General features: G+C 46.0%; 1 protein-coding gene across 4 annotated transcripts; it reads right to left on the minus strand.

Annotated features, from left to right (window-relative positions):
* Positions 1-23,432, minus strand: pparab (peroxisome proliferator-activated receptor alpha b). 4 transcript variants are annotated; one of them, XM_078082995.1, is made up of 7 exons: positions 23,297-23,432; positions 12,155-12,404; positions 10,462-10,625; positions 8,780-8,918; positions 6,295-6,494; positions 3,149-3,602; positions 1-2,949 (listed from the first exon to the last, which is right to left on the minus strand). In XM_078082995.1, exons 2-7 carry the CDS (start codon positions 12,360-12,362, stop codon positions 2,705-2,707), a joined length of 1,410 nt encoding a protein of 469 aa, XP_077939121.1. In that variant the 5' UTR covers positions 12,363-12,404; positions 23,297-23,432; the 3' UTR covers positions 1-2,704. The 4 variants fall into 4 exon arrangements, with proteins under 4 accessions (XP_077939121.1, XP_040018544.2, XP_040018546.2 ...); XM_040162610.2 differs by lacking the exon at positions 23,297-23,432 and adding an exon at positions 22,300-22,751; XM_040162612.2 differs by lacking the exon at positions 23,297-23,432 and adding an exon at positions 16,308-16,421.
* Positions 23,433-24,387: the final 955 nt, after the last annotated feature.

Raw genomic sequence — 24,387 nt, forward strand, 5'->3', positions numbered from 1 at the left:
TAGATTCATAAATCATTTTATTATTAAATTCATTTCAGCTCGTTCCACTGTTTAAATCACTAGATATACATTCATTAAATATTTACAGCATTGTTACCAAGCCACATTACACATTAACAACACACACAAAGACAGTTTCTGTTGTCTCTTTGCGTGACACTAGACAACAAAACAACTTGAATACCTAGTGCTCATGTCTGCTGCCCTCTGGTAACATTTTTCATTCAGTTTTGTTAAACACAAACAAGGGCATGTATCAATATTCCTGTAATCAATATCGATGGTATTTGTTTCCTGTAAGGCGGAGCACGATAAACTTTCTCTAAAGAGAGACAGAGAATGAGAAGGAACACTCTCTTTCTATGTCCTGAGCTAGTTCAACAAAGGAAGACTAAGTTTCCCTGATACAAGTTTAAAAAGTCCACGGTCAGTTCAACGCAAAACAGATTTCCCTATAAGCAGACATCACAAAATCAACACGACTTTTCCTCTGGAGCTCTTATGTTTCAACCATTGTGTCTAGTTGTTTTTTTGTAATGAAGCTAAAATGAAGCGTTCAGCAGCACGTCTGTCTAGCTGTACATGGGATAGTTTGAAATCACTTCCTGTCTGCGTGGCCCTCGTGGGTCATAAAGCGCTGACTGCAGCTGAGGACAGGCATAGTTTAGAAGTCTGAAAGTGTGTGTGCATGAGTCCCGCTTGTTTGTTCTGAATCTCTAGTGTTTGATGGCATGGGAACACGCTAAGGCACAGGTTGTTCATGGTTAATCCCACAGTGTGCCTGGGAACTACAAGTCCCAGGGTGGGGAAAAAACGAGCTGCGTCGAATGAATCCTGACATTCTGTGAGAAGTACAGATCAGTAATCTACTCATGGCATGAGAAATGTTTGAGTTATTACAATATAGCAGCGAGTAAGCAGAGGAAAGTCAGACAAAACATTATAAAACGGTACATACTGCATCTTCTTCACAAATAGCGTGTGATGTGATAAATTATGAGTGCATACAGTTTCTCTATTGGATCAACAGAGACGTGAAGTGTAATAAAAATATATATTTGTTTGTTTGACAACAGGAGGCAACTATGGACGATTTCTGATATGACATTTCTCTGTATATATTGCCTTTTTTATGTAAAATATGCAACCTGAGAACAGAGTATAAAAAGAGGAGACCAGCATTGTATGATCAGTGCTGGGCAGTAGCTTGATTGAAAATGACCAAAGGTCACAGGTCATGTTTTTAATCCACTATTTGAAGTTGTGAGCTACTAGAGCCCCTTGCAGATCTGCTTTCACTTTAAATCACAAAAGCTTAATTTAACAAATACAAGACAGAGTGATGAAATGAGCTGAATGCATTGACGCTACTCTACTAAAAATAGCAATTAACGAAAGGAATGTCCCCAATGGGATTCAGATCGATATTCCGATTACCAGTTGCCCTGTTACCCTCATATTTACACGGCACTCTCCAATTGTGCCATTTCAAATACACAAGAAAATGATGTCATACATATATACTTTAGTATAAAAATATGATCAAACTATTAAAACCAAACTATGTGGTAATTATGCAAAAAAGAACATACAGTATTTCACTACATATGCTGTAAAACACTATTTACCAAACAGAGAAATACAAAAGTTAGTACGTTGTAGTTAGAAAGTGGGTCCAGCATCATCTCAGCTGTACAGTACACTCAGTTTATACCATGTGATATACAGTATTTATAAAACAATAAGATTTCATTTCAATGAGTTCGTGTGCTGCTTCGTCTTTTAATTTACCAAAAATACCAACGTGAATCAGAAGGGTGTCCCTTTATAATTTGCCTCTATTTTAAAAAGAAGTAATGGTTTTCAGTTTCCATCATGTCAAAATGTGCACATAAGACCTCTTGAATCTTGTTAACTGCATGCGTTATGAGGACAAAAGAAAGCCTGTGAAATACACAGAAATAAGACGTATTATGTAGGCGAAGGGCTTTACTGAGAGAGATGTCCAAGTCTGCCTGTGTAAAGGTTGAAATGCAGTTCATTGGGGTGTTGGCTTGAATACCGGGATGGGAAAAAAATAATGGAGTGCCAAATGTCTGTGCATGTGTTTTGTGAAAAAGGCATTCAAACCAGATGTAATATTAACATATCTGCATTGTGATGCACCAACACCTTGAATCTGCCTCAGATTCTTGAATCTTGAAAAAATTCATTCTTGAAACATTTCTGACAAACTAAGATTTAGCTTTCTTGCTCTGACGTGTACAAACACAAGTTGAGTATTAAGTGATGATAATCCACACCTAGAATAGATGCTAGGAAGGAATACCAAAGACATTGTGTACCTTAATGTCACTGCCCACTGAACTCATTTGGGCATTGAAAGAATATGGCTCTTTGACAACAGTATAAAAATCTCCTTTCAAGCATACTGCTTTCCTCATTTTTAGGGCTTGTTAAGGGTCAGGATAGGAACAACCATGGAGATCGAATACTTTACTAAATTACCAGCTAGTGCCTGATCAGTGATTACCTGCACCGGCGTCTCACCTGGGGCTCAATCTGCTGTACATCACCTGCATACAGGAATCTTCTGCTGATGAAGGTCCACGCAAACATAATTTATTGAGGACTCCTCTACTGTCCCTGAAGCGGCAGACATGATTTGTAGAGGGCCTGTCCTGGTTATTCCTCCTCAAACTCCTCAGTACAGGTCTCTATAGATCTCCTGCAGAAGTGGGTGCAGGGAAGTGTCCTCTGTCTTTTTGATCTCCTGCACCAGCTGGGCATGTTCAGTGACAAGCTGCCGGAGGTCAGCCAGTTTCTGCAGCAGCTTGGGAAAGAGGAAAGCGTTGTCGGGGTGATTGGCCAGCAGATGGACCTGCAGCACCTGCACAATGCTCTCCTGCATCCGCTCGATGTGCGCCACGTTCACCAGGCCCGGGCGGTCTGATCAGAAGGGAAAGCAAAGTAACCTGGAGTTAGAGCACTTAGCCACAGTCTCATTGAGCAGCAAGGAGTGCTTTCACGATTTCTGTACATTTGTGGAATATGTAAGCATTTGCTTTTCAAAGAGCAAAAGGAATAAGAAGATACAATACAGCAAATGAGTAGTTTAACAACATCACTTGTCCTGTGTGCTCCTCACCTCCACAGCAGATGATGGCGGCGACAAACAGAGCCATGTCACTGTCGTCCAGTTCCATGGCGTTGAACTTCATTGCAAACTGGAACTTTGGCTCCATCATGTCACTGAACGGCCGGCGCAGGCTCTTGAGGAACTCCCGGGTGACGAAGCCTGAGCCGTACGCCACAAGAAGCCCGTCCTTGTTCATACTGGAGGCCAGCATGGCGAAGAGGGCCTCGTGCACGCCATATTTTAAAAGAGTCACCTGATCGTTGAGGTCCAGGCTGGAGAAACCCGGGACGGACTTCGCAAACTCGGTGAGCTCTGTGACGGTCTCCACCGACGTGCACTGGCAGCAGTGGAAGATCCGGACCTCAGCCTCCCGGTCCTTCAGCGTTCCCACTGCGCCCACCATCTTTGCCACCAGCGTCTGCTCCGCCAGCTTGAGGGTCTCCATGTCATGGATGACAAAAGGCTGAGGAGTCGAGAAGACTTTTGTGAGCTATATGCGTGAGGTGTAGCCAAAAAGGGGTTTCCACTTGAAATGCAACAAAGTCGGTAGTTTGTAATATTTGGGCATACGTTACATAAATAAATCTGACCTGACTTTATGAACAACCATATAGGTATGTGGTGATTAGCCAGAATCCTTAGTGAAAAGAGAGGCTAGGCCTGTTCTACTCCTACAACTAGATAGTTATGGTTCATTTAATGCAAACAAGAGTAGTGCTTCTCAAAAAGGTAAAGAAGACAGTTGATAAGATATATCACATTCTATTTTAATATTGTAAACAATGACAATGAGTCGGAATAAATATCTTTTTTTCTGGAAGATGATCTGTTTTATACACAACATTATATCCAGTGCCTTACTTCCTGTTCTTTTGCTGCAATGAAAAACTGATCAGCTTTGACCATGTTGAGACAATTTTATGGCCGAGCCAGGACTCTTGTGAATGAGATGCAAAAGCAAAGCAGGCGAACCACGGCAAACTCAAAATGGAAAAGATAAAAAGGGGATTAATTAGAAACTACCACCCATGAATTCTACTTCTCAGCAAAAATATGGATACACAATCCTGGAGACGCCTTTGAAGCCGCTCTGTGAGCTCATACAACGCGAGCAGTGATGCCTTGATTCTACCCAGGCAGTTTTTTAGCTGCGTCACTGTTCCTACAGTGGAGACTCTAACTTGCCCGTAGGTGTGTGAATGGTTGTGTGTCTCTGTGTAGCCCTGTGATTGGCTGGCGACCAGTCCAGGATGAACCCTGTCTATCGCCTGAAGTCGGCTGGGATGGACTTCAGCCCCCCCAAGACCCCGTGTGCAGGATAAGAGGTTTGCAGATGGATGGATGTTCCTACAGTGGCAAAGTTACACCATCCGATGAGCAGCTACACCTGCTACTTTACATCACATCACATCAAGAGCTCTGACTCAGGGTCTGTGCTAAATATGGACTTGAGCAGCAGGATGTGTCATGAGGCACAAGGTATGTCCACACAACACTCGATCACCGGTTGGATTAACAAGTTGGAATAGTTATAGCAATGTGCATTTTTAAAATGGAGCAATCTCTGTGCGTTGGAACTACAGGGGAAGGTGCAACTTCACCAACACCCCCCCCACACACACACACACACACACCGGTAAAACAACATAAGAAATACAATTGCAAACAACTTGTAAAGATAGAGCACTATGTCACGTGTGCACTTAAGAAATGTCACAGCTGTAACAGGTGACTCGACCACCACAAAAAAAAAGTGTAAGTAGGAAAACATAACGAGGCATATCCGTCCATGGGCTCTGTGGACGGCCCAGAAGAGAGCCCCCATTGCCTTAAGCCTTAAAACACAGTACAAAGCCCACTAAATTGACACGACACTTGGAAACCCACCACTTCAATGCTCCTATATCTTTGTGTTAGCAAAGTGCAGCGATTGCTGTTGGAAATGTATTGAGTTTTGTTTAGGTTTTATTGTTTTATTGATTGACTTCACAGGATGACAGAGAATCGCGTCGCCTCGTGCAGCAGCTTGACACTTGTGTAGCTGCTTATCTTTACACCTTGTCAAAACTGCATGTACAGTTGGTATGAACAGTGACTCAGCGAAACCAGTTCAGTTAGACAATAAAACAGATGATCACAGGTCAAAGGCTCAGCGGTCCTGCAGACGCGGAGACGGACGATGTCGGACCCATATCCAAATACGTTGACGATGGATTGAAGACACTCAACAATCATCAATTAAGTTTAAATGCTTCCTATGTCAACCGTCGCCTTGCTAAGATATCTTCTATGGTGTTGACCGGTTGCCCTCGCAGACTACAAATAACGTGATTTGGTATACTAGTAGAAGGTTATTATTTCACGTTACAATCCCAGAAGTTCGACATGTTGGAATCTGTAGATTCCAACATGTCGGCAAGAAACTTTGATCCTGATGTACTGCAGGTCATTTTCATATCGCGACAGCCGTCCCAAAACAGGCTTTGTGATAGGTCACATGTGGTATTTGTATGGTCCTGTGGGAATGAAAATACCACAAGTTTGATTCAACCAATCGGATCCTGTTATGACTCAGTCATGTAATAGTTGCGTTTCACCTCCCTGCCTGAGGGGGGGTGCTGTTATATTTTGTCTTGCTCTGTGCTTTTGCTTTGTAGGTGATTGGCCGCTGGTGTATAAGGACCCTGTGGGAGCCAGCCGGGCCTTGATTGCTGTCTCTCCAGCGTCCAACCGGGACATGCTGCATCACGCAGATCTTTGGGTGGGTTAGGGTTAGACACCCTCTGGACTGTAAATGGACACTTCTGCATCTGAAAGCTTTGATCGCTAGAAGCAGAGCGGGGGGGGGACTGGACCTGTCCCTCACCTTGTGCACACACACACACACACACAGGGCTGCACCCCCCCCCGGCACGAGGCTGCGTAGGAATGTGTTTTCCATAAGATTGGGGGGGGGGGGGGGGGGGGCTGTTGAACGGAGTCATTGGCTGGCTGCACATAATCTCTGAGGTGCACGCTGCCAGGTCATATTGAGACATCATATGGGAGAGAAATAAATGCAAAAAGTTGTAAAACAACATGAGAAAAGCCCCGAGCACGCAATCCACACACGCGACACCGTTCACTCACCAACCCACTACTCTTAATAAACGTACAGGTGTGGTGGTCTTGCCAGTGAGTACGGTTCGAGCCTTGGCCTTGTTCATGTTGAAGTTCTTGAGGTAGGCCTCGTAAATCTGTCGGGCCAGCGTCTTCTGGTCGGCGACCTGCGGGTCTCCCATCTCCCTGTCCCCCGTTACCATCTCCGCCTTCAGCTTTAGCTTCTCCGACTGGGGCATCCGGCCAAAACGGATGGCTGGAAGCGAAGCAGAGAGAGAGTCAGACGAAGATGAAGTGTGTACGTTTAAGTTACTGTGTTACTGTGCTGAGCGTCTCCTTCGCCTTATTTAAACCCAACAAATCGCTCTGAGAACAGTACTCTGTCTCCTTGACAACCATGATGTTATAATAAGCACAAGTCCAAATGGCTTTAAAGTCAGTAAAACTCAGACGTGCTTGCAGTTGAAGGTCTTTACAAAGACAAACACAATCTGACTTTCACGCTGACATGGAATGCATCAAAAAAACAATTCCACTACAGGTGGATAAAAAAAAAACACGTTAAAAGCCATAATTTCCATGCAACATACATGCCATTAACACACAATAGAACGAAAATTCTAAAAGGAAAAAGAATCAATATCTATTTTTTTAGATAAGATAAAATGAAAACAATTACAGCAATAGAACATTACGGACACAAAAGGTTGATAACACGTATAGTGTTTGCAAAGAATGCTTTAACAGTACACAAGAGGACTCAGACAGCCTGACCCCGTTTGACGGATGAGATCAGACGTGAACAGTTCTTAACCCCTTCAGCGCCCATTCAAATGGGCACAAGCTAGGCGCACACACACACACACACACACACACACACACACGCACACGCACACGCACACCGTTCTCTGAGACCTCAACATCCAGCTCCAGCTAATGACTGCATTTACGAGACAATAAAAGCATTGAAAGAGGTTTTTCCGCTGAAACAAACCCCGGCCCGCTGAGCCGGACCGAGCGAGATGAGGACGCTGATACGCAGACGGCAGATTACTGCTCACAAAGTGGAGTGATCATCTCAAACTGCTGAAGCCCAACAGCGAGGAGCCCAGTCTAATTAAGATGAGAGGAAGTGAGTGATGTTAAGCTGAGAATAAGTCCATTTCCTTAAATCCCCTGTGAAGGGATGAGTCCACCAATCGAGCGGTGAGGGAGTTGGACAGTCTGTCAGCCTTTTAATGGGTAAACCTAATTTATAAATAATTAAAAGTTTTCCCCTTCTAATGATATTTGAACCTTTACGGATTTATATTTGAAGAAGTCCTCACTGCTGCTATTTTAGAAAGGAAACCTCAATGTAAACAAAGTGGCATAGTCCTGGGTTTTTGTTTTCTCTTAGACCACCGAGCCCAGAAGCTTAGGTTGCATCGGTCTCAAATCTCCTTCCTCCCCTTCTACAGTTACATTTAAGCTCAAGAAAATCCATATGATTAGACCGTCAAAGGAAGTGGAGCTGACACAAATGCTTATTTACGCATCATCAGTGATATCGTCAGTGACCCCGTGGGTCAAAATGAAGTCGCCAAGTCCGGCCCCTGCATCCTCTGCATCGTCGCCGGTGTGGAATATCTGCAGAGTGCTGTCCGTACGTAAACCTATCGATTGCAGTGACCTTTTTGATTCTTCGTCTAAAAATACCGCAACGGTCACAGTGTTTCTTTCCCAATCAGGACATTGACCTTGACCAAAGGTCAACTAGCCGTGTTGTACGTCTACTTAGGGTCCACGGCATTCACCGGAAACACGCACTTTAACCTCAACGTTCCTGTATTCCAAACAAAGGCGACCAGGTGACATTCTGATGTTGTTAGACGCCATGTAGGCAGGCGTTTTCTCTCCAACAGTCGGGAGTGAAACGCAGCCCGTAGAAGCTTCCGGTGTTCCGGTTTAACCATTTTTCTAATATGGCCAGACAAGTACATTTTTATTCTGTTTCAAAAGTATACCTTTTAATAAAGTAGAATACATTCTGAAAATAATACAAATACAACATGGTTTGAATTATTGAAGGCAATGATTTTTTTATCGCGTGATTCATCAGCATTATTCGTAATACTTTGTCCCTTAAAATGAGTCTTTTTTCACTTCAAATCAACCTGTGCAACTGTTCATAATCATGAGCATTGACTCACTTGGCCATGTTATTTCCCATCCTGTTCACATATCAGTTCTCCTTCTGCAATTCAATTTGACCCAGCGCTGTAAAGGCTGCAGCAGACACAAATGTTTTCTGAATAAAAAGGATATACAGACGGTCCCAATGATGTGGAAGTTGTCTAATAGCCTCCATTAGTCCTCAGAGACTCGCCCTGTAACGTGAAATGGAACACCCAACTGCGGTGTTCCATTTCCTCTTCATGCCAATAATGTGTGTCCACGCCGGTGCTGTCCTGCATCTGCACAACTGTGTTACTCTGTTATGTAGTGTGTGTTTACAGGAAATATGAATTTGTGTGTGTGTGTGAGACCTGTAAGACTCACCGTTGTGGGACATTCCCACTGACAGGCACTTCTGGAAGCGGCAGTATTGGCACTTGTTGCGGTTCTTTTTTTGGATCTTGCAGCGACGCTCGCACTTGTCGTACTCCAACTTCAGACGGATCGTCCGCCGAAAGAAACCCTGTAAGAATGACAGGAGAACATTTCTCAGACGTCAACTTTGAAGATGACGTATGAATCAAACACGAACACCGTGGACGAGATCGCAAAAGAAATAAGCACATTATACCTGAAATGTAATAAATAAAAGTTACAAAAGTCAGACCATACATCCTGACACAAACACACAATACAAGGGGGGCACAACGTTCAGGCCAGGTGGGCTTGGTACTGATACAGCTCCTCCTCTTACTGTTCCATGATCAAATAAAAGAAGCGACGCACAAAGCAAAGGGTCCCTATCTACGCGTGTGAGCATGCAAGAACAGCTTGTGACAAAAGTAGATCAATTCTTGTAATTTCACGTGTGAGATTTTGATCAGTCGTACAAAAAAAGACAGGAATCTCATCCAGACAGACCAGGTGACGCATATACCCTTTTTGGGGGGGTTTGGGGTTTTGGTTTTACCTATAATGACTTTTTAAAACATAATTTATCAATTTCCTCATTTCTGTCTCTCATTTTGGAATAGAGGCTTTAAAAATGCCAAAACACAAACAATTCTGACATAGACTTTGAAATGTTCCGGCTTCATTTATCCAGCTAATGTTGCAATAAGTGGCTTGGCCCCCCCGGCACTCCATAGGTCACTTCTGATGGATGCAACAAATGTACTTTGACTTTTGTTTTACACCTGTTGGGTTTCACCCTCCATAGGTCACATTGGTGCCCTGTGAACAGACCTGAGCCTTTGTTCAGCGTGAATACCTCAGCAAATGGCATGAAACTGTCATTCCACCGCTGCAGACTCACACTTCAGTCAGCTCCTGGTCCCATGTGAATGTTTGTGTAACAGCATGTTGACGTGGTGGAGCTGTGGACAGTTTATTCATTACTTCCTGACATTCATACTGCCGCCGCTGCTCTTTCTTTAGCTGCACTGAGTGGATCCACAGTGCAAGAACCGTGTTTCATTGTTTTTCACCATCGGCGAACAAAAATACAAAAGGAATGTAGATTAACGCCACACCAACAAAGGGTTAACAACACACACACACACACACACACACACACATACCGCTTTGTCCTTCGTTCCCTCCTAAAAAGGAGCCTTGCTGTTGCTCTCAACATGACTGGTAAACAATTAAGGAATATTGAGCGGCCACGTGTAAAGGCTGAGCGTACAAGTTATCAGTCACAAGATAACTGGATCTCTGACCGGGCATGTCTTCTTTTTTTACCTGTCATTTTAAAATAGTTCTTTCTTTACAGTCAGGAGCCTGTTTGGGATTGTTGGCTTGTCTGTGCTCCAGTGGGGTTGACTTTGGGAGGAAGCGATTGATGGATATCGACAGAAAAGAGCATCAAGTAAAACACGATGCCGGGTGAGACGATACTGTGAGACCTCAGATTCAACCATAACGATAATGTCCTCCAACAACAGTCCATTAAAAAGCCCTCATCACTCACCACTCCTTACGCTAGTCCGGTCTTCACCAGAGTGGCGTGTGTAGAGACCGCTGGTCTGCGTGTATCATTCGTGTGTGTGTGACAGCCGTCTCACCTTGCAGCCCTCGCAGGCGTGCACTCCGTAGTGGTAGCCCGAGGCGCGGTCCGCACACACTCGACACTCCAGATTGAGCGGAGAGGATGCCGACGACAAGTCCTCCTGGCCCGGCGCCAACCCGTAAACCGCCGACGACGGGCTGGACGCCGGCGTTAGGGCGTCTGCAACACACCAGCACGTGGGGGATTAGACGTGTTGCCCAGCAAACGCATCTTAAGACCACAATCACACGGTCTTATTGGTATTTTCTAAGCTTTTAGAGACTGTTTTCTTCTTTTTGTGCACAAAAAGAAGAAAACATGGTTTCCATTTTGTCAATGGAGCCATCAGCAGTGGTAATGATTCTTATTGACTCCACATGTGACACCATCTCATATACATATACGTTGTCTCATGAGTTCAGAAAACATTTACTGGTTAACTTAACTGGATTGTGGATGGGAAAACGGTCTTAATGGTCTAAAAATACTGATACGACAGTATCTTAAAATGTTTAGAGTAGATTTGGCATGACCGTTTTCTGTCCAATGACAGGGAAGATAACTGGATGACTGCACTCCTGGAGGCCTGCAGCCATCCTGCTAGGTGACGGGCCACAAGTTGACCTAGTCCCCACAATAGGGCAAGTTCAGTCATTGTCTTTAGCTAAAATCAAGGAAAATTTTTAATTTGCCTGAATGGCACCCGACGCAGGCAAAGAATTAGTGGAACTTAAAGTACGGATTGACCTCGTGCCCCATAGCATAACGCTGGTGGAGCATTATCACTTATCCCTCAGGGATGACCGGTCACAAGGGTCCAACCGTTTTCTATTTCCACTCTGTGAATGCCACATGGTTGGGCAGAACGTGCACGCTACATAAATAGCAAAGACAACCAGGGGACGAAACGGTGGCACTCAGTTGCCTGGGATGGTTGACATTCGGCAGCGGACACGGAGAGGTGTTCCTTCCAGGCGCACTTCTTTCCAACAGCGTGTTTCTTCTAACACGCTGTTGGTAAGATACAGAAATGCCAAACAACCTCTGTTCTTCCATTCAATGTTGCCTCTCAGACTCTCTTGTACAAGCAACCATTTACCAGAAGCCTGTGACTTTTATTCAGATGAAAACGCAGCGGCAAAGAGGAGGTTTCCCGAGGTGGCGCATGGCGACTGAGGAATGTCTGCGTTCCTCTTTGGATGATGTGCGAGGAGAAGAGCCGGACAAGTGAAGGGACAGTCAGGAAAATGTAGAAACAATATCAATAACAAAGAAGAAATTGCGATGGCAAATTGGCAAAGAAGGCGTTAACACGCCGTAGATCAGAAGCAAGGACAAATCAATTATATCCAAGGAATTACAAAGTGGGTGGATCACCCAACCTGAGTAAACAGAGGTCAGTGAGAGGATTGTACAGCAGCTTTGCAGTACTGCATGGCAAGAGGTTGAATTAGACAAAGCATCTGACCTCTGAACATTAAGCCAAGGTTGAACTGAGGAACCAGCGCTCCACATGCGTCTACCATTGCAGGCGGATTACACTTTGAAACTGTGAAATGTCAGCATGGCAGCCGACCCCATGTGATTATTTCACTATATTATAAATAATCCATTTAAAGCGTCTTGGAGTACTTTGAAAAGCGCTATGTAAATAAAATGTATTATGAGTATGATTAAATCATTTTGATTCAATGATGAAGAGACTTCACCTAGAACAGTGGAACCTTCCGAGCCGTTGCTGGAGGACTGGTATTCGGGGCCGTCAAAGCACCTGGCGGCGGTGCTGTTCATGGACTGGGAGATGTCCTGGAGCTCGCCCATTTCACCCATGAATTCGTCCTCGCCACACAGGGGGCTGCCCAGCACCGAGTCCTCCAGGGGCGAGGGGGGCTGGTAGTGGCTCTCCATGTCGACCATCGCGGTTCCTGGGGTGGGCGGAGGGCACCTTCACTCATCAGACTGGGGAGAGAGAGAGGACGGGGGGGAGGGTGGAGGAGGAAAGTGAAGACAAAGAGGTGATCCGGAAGCACGGCGTAGCAGACAGAGGAGGACGCGGCGGGAATTCATTTCTGAGGTCACCTTTGCCTGAATTTATAAGGGCTTGTTAACATGTGTAACGATTTCAACGCTTACGTGCTAATATCCGGCACATGGATCTGGACCCTGTTCCTGCCTCCTACAGAGTCCCCGCTGACACCTGCTGCTGTTATCATCATTATTATTATTTTAAATATCAATCACATTACTATTACTGTCATCATAAACCAACATTACCTTTTCCTCAAGTCTCTGTGCTCTCCCTCCACACAGGCGTCTATCTGATGGTGGTTCTGTGTGATGGTGGTTCTATCTGATGGTGGTTCTGTGTGATGGTGGTTCTGTGTGATGGTGGTTCTATCTAATGGTGGTTCTATCTGACGGTGGTTCTATCTGATGGTCGTTCTATGTGATGGTGGTTCTATCTGATGGTGGTTCTGTGTGATGGTGGTTCTATGTGATGGTGGTTCTATCTGATGGTGGTTCTGTGTGATGGTGGTTCTATCTGATGGTGGTTCTGTGTGATGGTGGTTCTATCTGATGGTGGTTGCCCCTGCAGTGGTCCTGCTGTACACCTGCTTATTTGAATCATCTCTGTCATATGAATTTAATGCACTGTTCATCTTCTACATTGTTCATTCTGTCCTCATGACGTCATTGTAGTCTGTCCATCAGGAGACGGATCCTCCTCTGACGTTCTCACTGAGGTTCTTCCCTTTTTTCCCCCATGAAAGGGTTTTTCATTTTGAATTGAATTGAATAACCCAAAGTCTGTAGCAAAGTTTCAATTATTGGACAAATGATGGTGGTGCAAAGTCAGGGAATTACCAAAGGGGTTACAATGTCTGCCCTGAAATGTCACCCAACAAATGAAGACCTCCTTGTGGTGGTAAAGAAACAGTAGAGTGATCTAAGGAGTCATCAGGACACACCATCTGGTGGAGATATTGCACTTGATCTTGAGGAAAGGTTAGCGGATCGTCATAGTTGTCATGATCCATCCTTTTGGCAATCATAAAAAATAAAATGGTGGCTTGAGGATTCCCATGCATAAAGCCAAGCCTTGCATGGCTATAGACATTGTAATCACCATTACTACCACAGAGACACGTTGCCTTTTTTCCAGTGAACCCAATAATTACTGATGATGAACTCTGTGTGTGGTGCGACCATACACACTCACAGAAGCAGCATGTTGCTAAAAGGGGTCAGGAAGGGAATGAAGGACACAGAGGATCTTATGACAAAACGCAGGCCCCTCTGTTCATGAAGCGTGTCCTTGTAAAACTCATAGTGCTGCAGAAAGACAAAGACACAAGAGCGAGAGTGAACCACGGGGACACATGGGAGGAATGTAGGTCACCATACTGGTTCAGACTGAAACAGACACGACAGACAGCGCCTCCGAGAGTAGATTCATACAACTCACCGGGTGTGGACCATACACTACATATAAGGACTTCATACACCAGCGTGTAAACTGGGTCGATCTTCAGTAAGCCCTTCCCATCAATCCCCAGTAAGAACATCGGCGGCTCTACGGCTACAACACAGCAGCTGCTGCTGGTGCTTCGCCCTTCCACACCTTTACCACTGGAGGCCTGTTCACTATTATCTTACCCCTCACCACTGTGAGGCCGCATACCTGAACGTTTCTGCCCCCCCAGGGCTATTTTAAAGATCTAATGACAATAATTAAAGAAGCAACGGAATGTAAAGACCATTCGCGTCTCTCTCGCCCAGCGTGTAGAGAGCAAACCGAAGCAGATAAAGCCTGGTTCTATGTGCAGCGTAGTGATGGCCTCCCCTGTGTGTCAATCAGAGCTCCGTCATGCTTTGTTGCGTGTCTTCTAGTGCATGTTCGCCCAAGTGAAAGTGCTCCACCGACTGGTCAGCGGCCGCCGCTCTGCACTGAGCTTGTGTCATGGTTGCGGAAGAACAGCACACCCATCCAGCCTAGATTTCCACTCCGGTTATAATATTGCATCATTGATGCCATAGCTGGTAGCGCTGGTTCAACTCCCAGCTGTCACGATGCTCCAAATCTCTTATCAACTCTCATTAAGCCTTCTATGGGAAGGTCCCTATACTTCCAGGCTAAAATATCTTTAGACCACATTGTCTGAAACAGCTGTGATATGTGCAAAAGCAACAAAAACAAAAGAGAACGTCATGGTAACATGTCTGATCTGCCAAAGCAACGAATGAAGTGTTAATATGAAGAACCACACAGGAACTGAACTGAATGGAATAGTTAAGGATTCCCACTGAACAGAAAAGAAACCATGTGAGCGGGCCGCTTCACTGAGCTCCTCACTCTTCAATACACGGATCTGAATGGAGGCAGTGTTAGCTCCTCTTTAGCATTCAGCCTCTAGCTCCTGACCCTCAGGTCTTCCTTTTAGAGGACATCCTGTTTTATACACTCACTTCACTCAGCGTTGTCTCATCATAGCGTCGCTTCGAGGGGGGAAAAAGAGGCTGACCTGCGCGCTCTGGGTTTACACCCTGTTAACCTTGGAGAAACATTAGGTATGTTTAAGTATACGGACTACCAAGAAACGCTTGAAATACATGACAAGTCCTTTAATTTGGAGCAAGCTAAAGTTGTGTTGCCATCAACACCTGCCAATGTACAGCAGACACATGAAGCTGCTTAGTTACAGACTGCAGACAGAGAGACGTGGTGGGGTGGAGAGGAATGTCAGTTACGCTACATTACAGGGGCTTTATCAGGGATGTGCAAGAGAGAGAGAGAGAGAGAGAGGGGGGGGGGGAACACTGGTTCCTATGGTAACAACGAGCCTTTGTCTTTTAGGTCGAGCCCTCTCTTGTGCTCACTCAAAAAAAGACTGCACACACTGAGAGGAAGATGAGCAAGGTCACATGGGTTCGTGTGGGTTAGGATAGGAGGTGCAAAAGGAAAGGGAGGACAGGGGGAGTGGGGGGGTTACTCTGACAAAAGACCACTGACCAAAGGCCACCATGGTCGCCATGGCAATGCCCCGACGCAGAGATTTTGACATCACAGTCAGAGGGCGGACGGCAGCCATGTGAGGACAGCTACAAGCTAATACCATTGGAATCAATCAGAGACGTATACGCTACCAAGCCTGCACCAGCAATCACAGGGCGGGACGGATTTCTGCATAGTCGCTGCAGTGAAGACCCCCATCATAGAGAGACGGGCCGTGCAGCAGCTGGTGAGCTCCGACTGAGACGGATAAACAAGCAAATGAACGACAGCCGGGCATGTAGAACGCATGCTGCTCGCCCAACAGGAAACCAAGTTAGACAACAGGGTCTGAGTGATCACTTGCAATCACTTGCACTTGCGTCGAGACTCGGGAGTGACATCTGATCCAGTGGCATCTCCACAGCCACACAGGCGGACAACAGAAAGAGACGAGCCCGCAGCCTGCACGACTAACGGCGTCTCCGGGCTTTCCAGTAGAACTCCACGCTTTGGCGAGGACAACAAACAGCAAAGCTGGGAGCGGACCAGCACATAGGAGGTGCGTATGGGCTTGTCTCGCCAAGGCATGGAGGAAAAAAAAGCATTAAGAATGAAAACATCACAGTCCTTCCAACGACACGGGAACATACCTCGGCAACGAGCGTAGAGAGAATTTGTCTGCAGTACCGCCTTTGAAACGTGTGATTTCAAATACTGCTGGTATGTAGAAAATACATGCAAACCAAATAAGACCACAAGCTTATCCAACAACTGGTCTTCTATGCAACTTTGATCCCTGACAATACAACAGTTTGTGTGAGCATTCAGAGAGAGATAGCAGGCCGCATGTTAATGTTTAATGAACCCACCCTGTGGTGCGAGTGCTTGCAGGTCGGTCAGAGGGGGCTTGGCGGTGGTCTCAGAGCAGAGCGGTATGGGCTGATGAGGCCGACGCGCCAGCTCCGCCTGTCCATTTGTTTGAGGAGTTCACTCGATGAGCTCAGTCCGCGCCGTGCCCGCAGTGTAAACACCCAACTCCCCTCTTATCACCCGGGGGCCGATATGCTGGCCGGCGCCCTCTTATCACTATGGGGATTGACCAAAGTACGGGGGAAGGGATTGACGTTGGACTTTAGCTGTGCCAGATGAGCCGCGGGATGGCCAGCAGTTCAATCGGTATGCGTTCAGGTCACATTCGTCTGCCATTTTTAGACCTGGGCGGGTTCAGACTATTGTTTGCAAAGTTCCTTAATAGAAGTTAAAAATACTTTAAATGATTGTGGCACTCGTATTAAAAAACATCCATTGGTTTCCGCTCATTTGTGTACATTAATATCAAAAAGCTGCTAAATCCATCAACGTTGGCTATTCTGATCTATTCTATTCATGGAGGATATTTGCATGTTTTCTCAACTATTCTGTTTCTTGTGATTTTTATGAGTGTTACTCAAGATGAGCACTTCATCTGGCTTTGACCATATTAATGTCCCACTGCTGCATCAGGTTGAGAAATAAACAGTAAGTTGCATAAGTCCCAGTGGACTCTGACCTTCACATTGACAGCGTGTTCATTGTCAAAAAAATAATTAAATATTTGAGGGCGCCTATACAATCGCACCCGAAAACACCACATGTTGACATGATTTATATGAACAGAAACATTAAGCATTTGTATACCATCAGTATACGTCACACAGTACGTTGAGTTGTGCAGCATTGAGCGATTTGCAGTAAACCTCATTGCATGGTACACGTTTGTCTGAGAAGGTTATTGGATCACTGCTCATGAAATACTCGTCTGTGTTCTCTCATTTTGACGAAGGCTGAAGTGTAAGCAAAAAGTGAGGTGACGTGGAGAAATGACACAGCTGCTGTGAGACCTTGACCTGCAGACGCGCTTCCCGGCGTGTCTGATGTATTTTCAGCTGAACCAACGCCAGCGTTGCCAGCAGCCAATAATCACCCATTGCTACAACACTGTCCTTAAGCAACACCTCCGTTCTGAGGCCAAGAACCTTTGTGTGCTTGATTTCATGATCAGGATCAAGCAGGCCAGCGTTACAAATCTCCCTCGAGCACATCTGAACTGTGAATATCAGAGGGGGGAAAGAGACGAGCTCTGCTTCAGCAGCTGTTATCCCTTCACAGATGTAGAGCTGGGAATGACGAGACAGCAAGCAGCTCTTGTGTAAATCAAGCTGGGCCAAAATCACCATGAAGGGCTGCACGAGTCGCCCTAACGCTTCCCTTTTTTCTGATCGATTGCATTGTGGAACTGGTTTGATCAGCGTAATTAAAAGGTGATTTCCTCCCCTCCCGGATTCACGTCCTGATAGGCAGGAGGCTGGGTGGATTATAAAATGTAGCATTTTCCTCTGATGTTATGAATGAATACAGCTTTATATGCAGAACGTATGTGCAAGGCCTGCAATGCAAAGAGTAGAATTTATCACGTTTCTGGGCTTGAAGATAAAGACAGACAAGGTTGAATAATTTGTAATTGTGCTCTGCGAAATAAAAGTCTGTAATGTGCAAACGTTGACTGATCACCTCGAGCTCAGTGCTGCCAAGAAATACAAAACATTGTGCATTCTGCGGCTCGATCCAAGAGGACAGTGCACGTGGGTTTTGAAATGCTGGGCGTGATGCTAACTGATGTACAGGAATAGCTGAGAGAAACCTTACCCTGCAGTCAGAGGCTGACATGATGAGTCAATTGCGTACGTTTTGCTGACCATACATCAATACTGTAGTGTGGTTGATACATTTGGGTTTTGGATTACTGAGAGACCAACAAAAAAAAAGACGTCATTTTCAGATCTGGCAATTTATGGTGGACAGTTTTTCTCATCAACAGTTGATCATAACAATATTCCACAGATTGATCAGAGACAAATAATCACTAGTGGCGTCTGCTTTAATAAGGTCCCAGACTACGCTCCCTTCATCTTTGCACACTACAATCCTCCCAAAAGAAAGATGATAGTAATACCTGCATCACTGAAATACAACATGATGGGAAGTGCCAGAGTACAGAAATCAGGCAGTTGGGTGAATACGATTCCATTTTCCAGGATGATACTGCGGCCCCGAGTTCCCCCTTTCTGCCTGCCAAACCAACCTACGGATTTTTGGGGAGGCATGAAGCCCACAGGCCTGGTGGTAGAACAAAACCAATTTGCTACTGTGGTGAGATCCCCAAAAAACAGAACGTTCTTCTGGCTTCCTTCATGCAGCGAGTGACCAGAAGCTGCAACCGGCCGTTGGATTAGCAAGGGCTTATTCCTCCAATTCATACACACACACAGCTCCGATATACAATACTTAGCTAGAAATCTCCCTCCGAACCGTCTTTGGCCGGTCACGTTAACAAGCATTGTCCACGACCTCTGCTCCGCTAAAGCAGGGATTCCCAAAGTGAATGAAAGAGCGAGAGGAAAAATGGAATGGTGGTCTCTGTCAAAATGAACAATAAATATATATATATATATATATAAAAAAAAAATAACAACATCCATCCATCCATCCATTTTCAAACCGCTTATCCTGCACACAGGGTCGCGGGGGGGCTGGAGTCCATCCCAGCCAACTTCGGGCGATAGACGGGGTACATCCTGGATTGGTCGCCAGCCAATCGCAGGGCAAAATAACAACATGAATTATTAAAAAAAACAAACTACAATTTAATAAATAAATGCACTTGAGCTCCTCTTTTTCCGTACACTTGTTAGTGCAGCGGACAGTCTGCCTCGGAGCCTGTGCACGTGGCCTAGTCGTCCTTATTGCTGTTTAAAAGTGACGTACGTGGAAATTATTGAAAGGTTGTCGCAGTGTTTCAGGGCATTTTCACACCTGTAGTTTGTTTGTTTGTTCCGATTCAGGATTAAGATGATACAACAGCCATCTAAATATTAGATAACCATACCAACAAACTGCTCTTTCATTGGTCCAATTCTATTGCAGCTCTGTTTCTTTTGTTGGGGGGGGATGGGGGGGCATGAACGAGGTCGGGATGTAGAAGGGGGTGCGAGGCCTAAAACGCTTTGGGCACAGAAAAGGCCTGGAGGGAAATTGGGATGAAATGTGGGTGTTTGAGTGGAGCGAGTGGAGCTTCCTCGCTAATACAATTAGAGGGAGAGCAGCAGATAAGACCAGGCGGAGGTCATTGGTGAGGATTTCTACAGGCAACGGCCTGATGAGGATCAGGATAAGGATCAGACCACATTGCCTCAACTAAAGTTAATCTTCCAACAATTGGTGGGTGGGTCTTGGTAAACAAGCAAGGTATGTGACCCGAGACCGGAGGTCAAACAAGTTGTGGTGAGAAAAACATTTTGTCTCCCTGGCAGAGCTGCTTACTCTAAATCTGGATAGGGGGGGGGGGCTCAATCCTAATCAACCCTGAGGGACTTTACCTGAAGGATAGACAGAGGAGAAGGCCTGCTCCGATGAAGGGAAAGCTGGCCGTTGGAGGACGAAGGTTGCAAAACAAGCAGAGCAAAAGGCGTGTCGGCAAACAGCCACGCAACACTGAAAGTAGCACGGTGTGAAAAATGCCTCTGTGGGGGGGTTTTACTCCATATGCCAACGGAGACGGGGGGGATTTGCTCCAGGCAAGTGCAGGTTAAATATGACATGATGAGTCTGAAGGCTTATCAGGCACCAAAACACCGGTCAGCTGGAGGAAAATGCAACAGGCAAAAAAATGAAGATTTATCCTCCAACGCAAACAATAGAACGCTTGTTTGCATGTTGTTGATTGAAAGCTTGGCAGGATACACGTTTAGCCAGGTTGAACTTTCAGCAGGACGCCCCCGCTGGGCCTATCGAGGGACCTCGATGTCCTGAATGAAGGAGTGGCTTCTTTCACTTTAACTAAATGCCTCTCTGATCCGCAAACAGTGTCTGGAACAGGTTTCAAATTCGTAAAGAAGAGAAAACCTCCCATCGGGCTGTCTTAGGAAAATACAACCACTTGTTAGAGAACAGTTTGGTTCTGAAGACATTCATGCACTGTGCACGAGAGATAAGGGTATCTGAAAGGCATTGTGTCCCTCTGATTACATACGGAAGGTTGCCGATAAATTACAAGCGCTGGAAGAAGCACCACACCTTTGGAAAAGAGAAAAAAAGAGTGTAATGAAAGCAGAGGGATCTAAATCCTCGCTAACCACAGAGGAAATGTATAACCAATATGTTCGGGGAACCCTGTCAAAGGGTATTAAATGTTCTTCAAATGACGTGATTTAATGTCTGGATTTGATTACATCTCTTTATGATTTATTATCAAGTCAAAGAGGAAAAATAAATATACTCAACTTTTCAATACGCTCGACTGGGACAACGCAGATAAACACGTCACTTTAACGCTTCGCCAAACACTCCGCGATCATTAAAGGATCTGCAGTCCTACTCAGCGGAATGATAAGGGAGTGAAGACCTTCGATCCCCGGGTCGATTGAACCACAAAGTGGACCCTGGCTTTCAGGGGGGCTCTCGTGTAAGAGCCCAGGGGTCCGAGGGCCCCGCTGGAACTCCGTTTTAAGAAGGGGACAGACGGACGGAGCATCCGTCTTCAGATCACCTTCAGACTCTCAGCTCAGCAAAGAGATCGATTACCACAAGTCTCTTTTGACCGTGTGCATTTTGAAACATCAGCAAACCTTCAACTAGGGAGTCACTGATCAGACTTTTTCAGTTCCGATGTAACTGTCTCTTTGGGTGTCTTCTGGTACGAGTGCCAATCCAATACCAGTGTCCGTATACCTCCGAATAGAAGGTCCAACCAGGATCTCGCTCACGGGAGAGCATTCAAGTGTTGAATACAATGACAATCAACCGTATCTTCAAGCACTTCAGCCATCGCGCCGTCCCAATGTCATCTAACAATCAAAGTAAGAGCGGAAGGCAGAGTCAGATGTTGGTTAGGGTTCTTTACTCTGTAAACGCATTCTATGTCTGGTTTTAAAAGTGTTAAACCTAAACCTTAAAGTTAAGTCTGCCTGTGGAGAAAGCACCGCCAGTTATAGAGAGGAAATCATGAATGAATAGTTAAGCAGCAGAGTTCTTTTGACACTTCTGTTAGCTATGAATGATCACACCCAACGGGAGAAGGAGTCACCGAGAGAGAGACAGAGAGACAGAGACGCTTCAGGAGTGACAGCACCTGCAGCCGCACATTAACTGCGCATTCGTCCATGTAAAACGTCACAGTACAGACTTCCTTCTGCAAAGGCACACGGCCACTGGCGACAAGAAAGCATGAATCCTATCGTTTTTAAACCTGCCCTTGACGTTTGGTTCAAACCCATCTTTGCTGCATGACATTCACTGTCTGTCCTCCCCCAATACGGTCTGTGTGCCTCAAATCTAACTTTTCAAACTAGACGACACCCTCCAAACTCCTCGGTAACAATATTTACACTCATGCAGGTGCTTCCATTGGAGCGCAGAACTGACACAAACAACGTCTCGCATTGACTGCCTTGACCTTTGGACATTGCTGTCCCTATGCTGTCCCTATGCTGTCCCTATGCTGTCCCTATGCTGTCCCTATGCTGACCTGAGGCCCCCGAGGCAGGACCTCCGTGGCGGGTGAGCAGAGGTGTTGGTGTTGCCTATCGATGCGCTGCGCAGGCTGCAAACCGAAGTCACATGAGTCGTGTGGTCGGGAAGGAGATGCTGATTCCGCCTGCAAACAACAGTCACGTGCGGGTGTGTTGGGCTCTCAAACTGGACACGCGCTAAAATTGAGTGTGCGCCGTTTGCAGGCTGCTGCCATCTCTGCGCACGGAACAACGTCCGCTGACAGGGGGTCTCTCAGCTGCTGCAGGGGGTGAAAGTGCAAATGAAGACATCTACCTTACGAGGGAAAGCCCAATCCGAAGCCTCCATGTCCTCCAGAATCAGGTTTGGGTGGAGAAGCTCTCGCTGTGGGATCGAGACAGCAGCGCGGAGGGAGAGAGGGGAGAGAAAATAGTGCCCGACCCCCAAAAACCCGTTCTTGTTTGTCTCCCAGCAGCGCTGCCGCTGTCATAAATCCCCCACCATGTCCATACAAAGCAGAGCCATGAGTTCACACCCGCAGGAAGTGACGTCATGACTGACAGCTGGAGGCGCGAGAAAGGCGCACACCCCCCGACACACCTATAGTTTCAGCGAATGGAAGGAGCGCAGCGGATTCCTTTGAGGCGGACGCCCCCTAACCACGGGGACAGCAGGAGGAACGTGCCACGCGCGCCCCCACGCGCGCCCCCACGCGCGCATCAAACGAGAGACGAAAAAGGCACGTGGTCTAGGGGCGCTTTTCTGCACGTAACGTGCTGACCACACCAAAACGAGTAATACATGTAGGTAATATGTAGGGATTTTTTATTATACTGGGACATTAAGATTTGTTTCTAAAGGTTTGAGACTAGACACAAATACCAGAATATATAGAAATAATGAAAAGTACAAAACAAACAACATACATAGATACTTATAAAATAATCTCCCAGGCTGTTTGGGCCACGCACCCCTTCTGCATCCCAACTGGGTTCGTGCCCCCCCCAGTCCCCCACACTCAAAGAGAAAAAGTATATTTATAGCTGCATTCAAATGACACCACAGTTTGCTCACACGTGATGTTTATTTATTCCGCTGTTAAATGTTGCAGTGTGAACACAGACCGAACAAAGGAGCAACTCATCACTGCAACACTGTATCATATTCATTCTGAATCAGGACCAAAACTACATAAATACCCTGAAACACTGCGACAAAGTTTCAATAAACTCCACTTACGTCACTTTAAAGGAGCAAAAAGAAGGACGAGGACACACGCACAGGGTCATATTACACAATTAACAATACATACCAATACGTCAATATGGCAGGGTGGTCAGCACCGTTGCTTCACAGCAAGAAGGTCCTGGGTTCCACTCCGCCCAGTGGCCTTTCTGTGTGCAGTCTGCATGTTCTCCCCGTGTCTGCGTGGGTTCTCTGGCTTCCTCCCACAGTCCAGAGACGTGCTCTGGGGATCAGGTTGATTGGGGACTCTAACTTGCCCGTAGGTGTGTGAATGGTTGTGTGTCACTGTGTAGCCCTGCGATTGGCTGGTGACCAGTCCATTGTCTATCGCCTGAAGTTGGCTGGGATGGACTCCTGCCCCCCTGCGACCCCGTGTGCAGGATAAGCGGTTTGCAGATGGATGGAAGATCTTCTCCACACACCTATTAGGACATATCAAAGTATTTTACTTTGACAGTTCTCGTGTAATCACATGTACAGCTTCCCTCTCTTCGATGAATCAAGAATATGTGGCTGGAGGTGACCAGTCCGTTCTCAGCATATGAAGCGCCGTGGAGGCTTTCACATTTCACTGCTGTCCGGTGCATTTTGGACCAAGATCAGCTTCCTGACCGGTGACGATGTCACAAAGTCTCACTTGTACACATGCGTTTTAAACTTAGATTTAAACTGCGTGGAGGAACTTTGGCTGATCAATTAGAAAAGGCCTCCATCCAACTCTGCAACTGAAGATAAAATATCCAACTGAAGGGATTCTGTCAAGACCTTTGCTTATTCTGAGCAGAAGGCCGTTTGCAACTTTCCAGATGCCTTGGCATCATGGTGAAGTTTCTTGGATGTTGACCAGTGTATGGGCCCCTTAATTTAGCCCCCAGAAACCTCTGCACTCATGAGGAGGATCACATGGCAGCTCGAGGGAACATTGCGTCCTGCACCGACTGCAGGCCAGCCAGTCGAACTGTTGCAATAAACTGCCAGTCAACGAAGCGGTTGGGTTTTCTCCAGTCGAGCCACATGCTGAGTGTGCAATCCTTTTCGCTTGTCTCTGCTCGCTTGTTTCTCCATCCAGCTCTCCATCCCGGATCTGTAACAATGACAAGAACATGAGGAAAATGTAGTACTCAGATTCAGTTCCACATCAACAAATCTAAGTATTAT

This window comes from Gasterosteus aculeatus, chromosome X, assembly GCF_964276395.1.
Source record: "Gasterosteus aculeatus chromosome X, fGasAcu3.hap1.1, whole genome shotgun sequence".
NCBI lineage: Eukaryota > Metazoa > Chordata > Actinopteri > Perciformes > Gasterosteidae > Gasterosteus > Gasterosteus aculeatus.